Here is a 7,903-nt window from a genome sequence, read left to right as displayed (position 1 = left end):
ATATTGACATTTGATCATTTGTTCCTTCAATAATTCGTTATCTACTGCACACTAAGGTTATGCAAGAGACAACTCACTGCAAGCTACATGTCGTTAATTACCTGCCTTCAAGACATAAAATATCAGAAACATGACAGTTGATAGGACCCTGCAGATTGCACCACTGGGTCTCCCACTTGTTTACTATGCTAACACAGTTGAAGGTTCCACTTTTGGACCCAAAGTTTACATCCTTATCTATTCATGTTACTCTTTATTAGACGGTACAGCTCGAGGTAGAATGGTGCTATATTATGGCTGTAGTTTGCTGCTGCTTACATTTCTTGCTCTGCCGGGTCTGTTGCTCGGGGGCGTGGTATTCCATTGTCCGAGCTGTGCTGCGGAGCGCCAAGTTGCATGTCCTAAGCTTGCTACAACCTGCACTGAGATAGTCAGGGAGCCCGGCTGTGGCTTCTGCCCAGTGTGTTTCCGGTTAGAAGGCGAATCGTGCTGCATCTACACACCACGGTGTTCCACAGGGCTGCATTGTTATCCCACTGCAGATTCAGAATTGCCCTTGGAGCAGCTGGTTCAGGGGTCAGGACGATGCTCACACAAAGTAGACACGGTACACAACCTCACTCAAGAGCATCAGGATAAGAGTGGTAAGTAACTAGACTGTCGCTAAGAAAAGGTTATCATTATTGTAGGGTTATAAGTATTCTGTGTTATACATGTCTTTAATCGGCCACAAAGGAGTTCACAATATTGAAGTGCATGATATCTGCTGAATGTCATAGGCTGGTATACTGGAGATCTATTGCTTCTCTATATGTTTCCATTAGAAATCAATACCCCAAGTAGTCCCCTTATTAGGTGTAAAAGACAAAACATGTATTTCGAAATAACAAACATGGATCATCATTGATTTCTGGGAATGAATGTTGACGTCCGTGATGTGTTTGGACTAACAGGTAGATCCAAATGCTATTCATCTATTTTTGTCAAACTGCTAACCATGTTTGTCTGATCCTATTTCTCTGTTTTTTTAAACACAGTAAGTGCATGACAATTTTCCCCCTTTTTTTATGCCCAAAGCACAGGTCAAAGATTAATGCTGCCGGCTTTAACTTAGTGCCATCTCATATACAGCATCCCCTTCACATGAGATTTCCATTTCATGAGCCAGTCAAGTGTAAAAGAGGCACTATCAGGTGCCAGGTGTCTTGTAAGCTTGGGGCTCTCTAAATTATCTTTAATTAGGTAGCATGTCATAGTCCTACACATAGCTCCCCCCTCCACCCTCCATCCATCTCCCTCCCTCCATCATGTGTTTGTTTGATAACTGTTGCTGTTATTGGCATGACATCACATCTTTCAGCAATGGGAAATGCTGTACGAACTCATGTGCTTTCATAGCAAAATACACGCACAAAACTTCAGAGTACATACAGTACACTCAGGATGAACTCATCATTTTCAAGGGATTCTGTGCTTGGGTGGATGTTTGAAGATTTGTCCTCATCTGACTGAGCACACAATGCATAGGCTGGAACTGCATTCAGTCTCTCAAAAACAGTGGGTTCTAACAAAAAGATTCCCAGATTTGGAAGAGCTAATAGTGACTGTCTTTGCATGTTGATTGCAAACAACTACATGTTTGCCTCTTTATTGTCTCATACTTTCTCTCTTTCTCCTCCTCTATGCATTGTCTGTGAACTGGGATTGCCCTTGTAGCCCCGCAGGTAATGGTGTGCTCACACCCCTACAGGTTGTTAATAATACACACACACACACACACACACAGAGAGAGAGAGAGAGAGAGAGAGAGAGAGAGAGAGAGAGAGAGAGAGAGAGAGAGAGAGAGAGAGAGAGAGAGAGAGAGAGAGAGAGAGAGAGAGAGAGAGAGAGAGAGAGAGAGAGAGAGAGAGAGAGAGAGAGAGAGAGAGAGAGAGAGAGAGAGAGAGAGAGAGAGAGAGAGAGAGAGAGAGAGAGAGAGAGAGAGAGAGAGAGAGAGAGAGAGAGAGAGAGAGAGAGAGAGAGAGAGAGAGAGAGAGAGAGAGAGAGAGAGAGAGAGAGAGAGAGAGAGAGAGAGAGAGAGAGAGACTTAATTTGACCCATTTCCCACAGCAGGAAAATCATGTAAATTATTGTGTGGATTCTAATTAAATCAGACATTATCCAGTGGAAATTACAAACTTTAGAAGCCTTTTTAAACCTCAAAACACTAAAGGTTTGCATTTCTAGCTGTGCAGGACATTTCCTGTAACAATAGGGTGATCACATTAAGATCTAACATCTGTAAGGATAGAGAGGGTGCACTCTGGGTGGCAACTTAGAGGTTAGTACCTTTATTGTACCCCATTAGCATTAGATTTAACCTGTTCCGAAAGGAAAAGTTACGTGCCTGGAGAACTCTGAGAATTCTCAGCCTTTTAGAGGTCAAAACGGGATGGAGACGAGTTGAAAAGGTCAATTTCCAAACGAATCAAATATGTTACGAAGGCAGAGCTCGCAATAGCAGCTGTACACTGTAGCAACTTGTTAGCATTATTTAGCCAAGTTATGCACATCATAATCTTGTTCACCAGACTTTCTCCCAATACTCAACTCCCGCCACTTTAATAATGCGAATTGATGGGAAATGATGTAAAATATATCACTAGCCACTTTAAACAATGCTACCTAATATAATGTTGACATAACCTACATTATTCATCTCATATGTATACGTATATACTGTACGCTATATCATCTACTGCATCTTTATTTAATACATGTATCACTAGCAACTTTAAACTATGCCACTTTGTTTACATACTCATCTCATATGTCTATACTGTACTCGATACCATCTACTGCATCTTGCCTATGCCGCTCTGTACCATCACTCATTCATATATCTTCATGTACATATTCTTTATCCCTTTACACTTGTGGGTATAAGACCGCATTATCTACCAAGAGAATTCTCTTCGATTATAATCACAGCCGTATATATCCCCCCCCAAGCAGACACATCGATGGCTCTGAACGAACTTTATTTAACTCTTTGCAAACTGGAAACCATTTATCCGGAGGCTGCATTCATTGTTGTTGGGGATTTTAACAAGGCTAATCTGAAAACAAGACTCCCTAAATTTTATCAACATATCGATTGCGCAACCAGGGGCGGAAAAACCTTGGATCACTGTTACTCTAACTTCCGCGACGCATATAAGGCCCTGCCCCGCCCCCCTTTCGGAAAAGCTGACCACGACTCCATTTTGCTGATACCTGCCTACAGACAAAAGCTAAAAAAAGAAGCTCCCACGCTGAGGTCTGTCCAACGCTGGTCCGTCCAAGCTGACTCCACACTCCAAGACTGCTTCCATCACGTGGACTGGGACATGTTTCGTATTGCGTCAAATAACAACATTGACGAATACGCTGATTCGGTGTGCGAGTTCATTAGAACGTGCGTTGAAGATGTCGTTCCCATAGCAACGATTAAAACATTCCCTAACCAGAAACCTTGGATTGATGGCAGCATTTGCGTGAAACTGAAAGCGCGAACCACTGCTTTCAATCAGGGCAAGGTGTCTGGCTGAATACAAACAATGCAGCTATTCCCTCCGTAAGGCTATCAAACAAGCTAAGCGTCAGTACAGAGACAAAGTAGAATCCCAATTCAACGACTCAGACACAAGAGGCATGTGGCAGGGTCTACAGTCAATCACGGACTACAGGAAGAAATCCAGCCCAGTCACGGACCAGGATGTCTTGCTCCCAGGCAGACTAAATAACTTTTTTTGCCCGCTTTGAGGACAATACAGTGCCACTGACACTGCCTGCAACGGAAAAATGCGGTCTCTCCTTCACTGCAGCCGAGGTGAGTAAAACATTTAAACGTGTTAACCCTCGCAAGGCTGCAGGCCCAGACGGCATCCCCAGCCGCGCCCTCAGAGCATGCGCAGACCAGCTGGCTGGTGTGTTTACGGACATATTCAATCAATCCCTATACCAGTCTGCTGTTCCCACATGCTTCAAGAGGGCCACCATTGTTCCTGTTCCCAAGAAAGCTAAGGTAACTGAGCTAAACGACTACCGCCCGTAGCACTCACTTCCGTCATCATGAAGTGCTTTGAGAGACTAGTCAAGGACCATATCACCTCCACCCTACCTGACACCCTAGACCCACTCCAATTTGCTTACCGCTAAAATAGGTCCACAGACGATGCAATCTCAACCACACTGCACACTGCCCTAACCCATCTGGACAAGAGGAATACCTATGTGAGAATGCTGTTCATCGACTACAGCTCGGCATTCAACACCATAGTACCCTCCAAGCTCGTCATCAAGCTCGAGACCCTGGGTCTCGACCCCGCCCTGTGCAACTGGGTACTGGACTTCCTGACGGGCCGCCCCCAGGTGGTGAGGGTAGGTAACAACATCTCCTCCCCGCTGATCCTCAACACTGGGGCCCCACAAGGGTGCGTTCTGAGCCCTCTCCTGTACTCCCTGTTCACCCACGACTGCGTGGCCACGCACGCCTCCAATGACACAGCAGTGGTAGGCTTGATTACCAACAACGACGAGACCGCCTACAGGGAGGAGGTGAGGGCCCTCGGAGTGTGGTGTCAGGAAAATAACCTCACACTCAACGTCAACAAAACTAAGGAGATGATTGTGGACTTCAGGAAACAGCAGAGGGAACACCCCCCTATCCACATCGATGGAACAGTAGTGGAGAGAGTAGCAAGTTTTAAGTTCCTCGGCATACACATCACAGACAAACTGAATTGGTCCACTCACACAGACAGCATCGTGAAGAAGGCGCAGCAGCGCCTCTTCAACCTCAGGAGGCTGAAGAAATTCGGCTTGTCACCAAAAGCACTCACATCTTCTACAGATGCACAAACGAGAGCATCCTGGCGGGCTGTATCACCGCCTGGTACGGCAACTGCTCCGCCCTCAACCGTAAGGCTCTCCAGAGGGTAGTGAGGTCTGCACAACACATCACTGGGGGCAAACTACCTGCCCTCCAGGACACCTACACCACCCGATGTTACAGGAAGGCCATAAAGATCATCAAGGACATCAACCACCCGAGCCACTGCCTGTTCACCCCGCTATCATCCAGAAGGCGAGGTCAGTACAGGTGCATCAAAGCTGGGACCGAGAGACTGAAAAACAGCTTCTATCTCAAGGCCATCAGACTGTTAAACAGCCACCACTAACATTGAGTGGCTGCTGCCAACACACTGACACTGACTCAACTCCAGCCATTTTAATAATAATGGGAATTGATGGGAAATGATGTAAATATATCACTAGCCACTTTAAACAATGCTACCTTATATAATGTTACTTACCCTACATTATTCATCTCATATGCATACGTATATACTGTACTCTATATCATCGACTGCATCCTTATGTAATACATGTATCACTAGCCACTTTAACTATGCCACTTTGTTTACATACTCATCTCATATGTATATACTGTACTCGATACCATCTACTGTATCTTGCCTATGCTGCTCTGTACCATCACTCATTCATATATCCTTATGTACATATTCTTTATCCCCTTACACTGTGCATAAGACAGTAGTTTTGGAATTGTTAGCTAGATTACTTGTTGGTTATTACTGCATTGTCGGAACTAGAACCACAAGCATTTCGCTACACTCGCATTAACATCTGCTAACTGGTCCTGTGTGGCTCAGTCGGTAGAGCATGGCGCTTGCAACGCCAAGCGTCGTGGGTTCGATTCCCGCTGGGGCCACCCATATGTAAAAGTAGTGGCCCCAGCCGACTTGTAAGTCGCTTTGGACAAAAGCGTCTGCTAAATGGGATATATTATTATTATTATTAACCATGTGTATGTGACAAATAAAATTTGATTTGATTTATAAGGTAGTAGTTTTGGAATTGTTAGCTAGATTACTTGTTGGTTATTACTGCATTGTCGGAACTAGAACCACAAGCATTTCGCTACACTCGCATTAACATCTGCTAACCATGTGTATGTGACAAATCCAATTTGATTTGATTTGATTTGAATGTCTGGTAGACCAAAGCTTCAAACACAGCCTTCATTAGCCCAGTGGCAAATTCTGGAAAAAGTCCAAATGAAGATAGAAAGTCAGGGAGAAAGTCCAAATGCATACCCATTAACAGTGTGGGGAAGCAACTCTGAAAATATAGTTTACCAAGCTACCAATTTTTTATCTGGTCACATTAGGTTTTGGTTAAAAAGTTGCTTTCTTATCATCATGATTTATTTGAACAGTAATGTGCAATTGACCAAAAGTAAACCAACTTTCTGAATAGGAAACAAAGGCAGGGGAATGCCCCTGTCTGTGTGTGTCAGGGCTAAACCAACATACAGGGAAGGTTTTGGAAACCCTCCAAGGCAGTCGATCATCCCCGTCAGTGGCCCGCTTGCGCCAATAAATACAGTATAATGTAATAATGTCATTTTTTTATTGAGGCTATATAATTGATTTAAAAAAAACAGATGGACCCCAAAGCTGTTCATTTGTTAAGTTGATTATTTATCACATGCTTGCTGCACACATATAGCCTATAGATAATCTGTTAGGCAGAGACAGCATGCAGCTCTCAAACAACTGGTTGTTGCATGGAGGAAAGCAGTAGGAAAGATGTTCCAAGTTATGATATCTACCAGTAAATGCTAAAGCAAGAATAGGTATGCAAACCAGGTATTACTGGTGATGTATAATGAATACTGATGATGCACAATTTAGTCCTGCAAAGCTACATGACTGTTTTGCTAGTACAGACTGGAATGTTCCGGGACTCTTCTGACGGCATTGAGGAGTATACCACAGCAGTCACTGGCTTCATCAATAAGTGCATCGATGACATCACCACCACAGTTACCGTAAGTACATACCCCAACCAGAAGCCATGGATTACAGGAAAAATCTGCACTGAGCTTTAAAGGGTAGAGCTTCTGCTTTCAAGGAGCGGGACTCCAACCTGGAAGCCTTTAAGAAATCCCGCTATGCCCCCAGAGGAACCATCAAACAGACAAAGTGTCAATTCAGGACTAAGACTAAATCATACTACACCATCTCTGACTCTCGTGGCAGGGCTGGCAAAGTATTACAGACTACAAAGGGAAGCACAGCCACGAGCTGCCCAGCGACATGAACCTACCAGACAAGCTAAATTACCGTTCCGGACGACTGTGTGATCAAGCTCTCCCTAGCCGATGTGAGTAAGACCTTTAAACAGGTCAACATTCACAAGGCTGCAGGGCCAGACGGATTACCAGGACGTGTACTCCGAGCATGCGCTGACCAACTGGCAAGTGTCTTTACTGACATTTTCAACCTGAAAAACAAAACTACTTCTCTGGTTAAAAATGTTCCATGTGGAATTGATAGTAGTCGCAAACATCAGTTGTAGTCCCAAAATTGACAAAAAAAGTAATGTAAAGTTGAATAATATATAATATCAGTATTTTCCAAAATAGAGTTTTGTGAGATTTATGGAAAAGGATGTAAATGTTTTTCTCATGATGGGTTTAGATTTCAGCCCTGCCCACATTCCCACGAACGTGGGACCACTGCCTGTTAGCACCCAAATCATCTGAGCACAGCTGCACACTAGTTGTAGCAGCAGAATCAACCTATAACACACCCATTCCTTTACAGACAGTAGAACTACCCAATGAGACAACGAACAAGACATAGCTACAATACATCATTGCCAATGTTATGTTGAAAGAACAAGAAATGTTCATTATCAAAGGTTTGTTTTTTCCCCCAACTCAAACATCCACACATTTCATGAATCAACATTAGCATCACAAACACAACTGTCATTCCTTTAGACAATTTTGTAGATAGCACGGTGGTGCAGGATGTTTGGGGCTTGGGATAACTCAACTACGGTAAGTGAA

The 7,903-nt window shown here is 43.9% G+C and overlaps 1 protein-coding gene across 1 annotated transcript in view; it reads left to right on the top strand.

Annotated features, from left to right (window-relative positions):
* Nucleotides 1-280: 280 nt before the first annotated feature.
* LOC135546941 (insulin-like growth factor-binding protein 2-B) overlaps nucleotides 281-7,903 on the top strand; it is a 23,232-nt gene continuing 15,609 nt past the window's right edge. Inside the window, exon 1 of the mRNA XM_064975496.1 lies at nucleotides 281-644. Coding sequence (XP_064831568.1) covers nucleotides 281-644 — 364 coding nt within the window. The remainder of the gene's footprint in view (nucleotides 645-7,903) is intronic.

The sequence above is a fragment of the Oncorhynchus masou genome, chromosome 10 (assembly GCF_036934945.1).
Source record: "Oncorhynchus masou masou isolate Uvic2021 chromosome 10, UVic_Omas_1.1, whole genome shotgun sequence".
Taxonomy (NCBI): Eukaryota; Metazoa; Chordata; class Actinopteri; order Salmoniformes; family Salmonidae; genus Oncorhynchus; species Oncorhynchus masou.
Note: the sequence above shows the minus strand (reverse complement) of the source record. Positions and strands in the feature narration are given on the sequence as shown.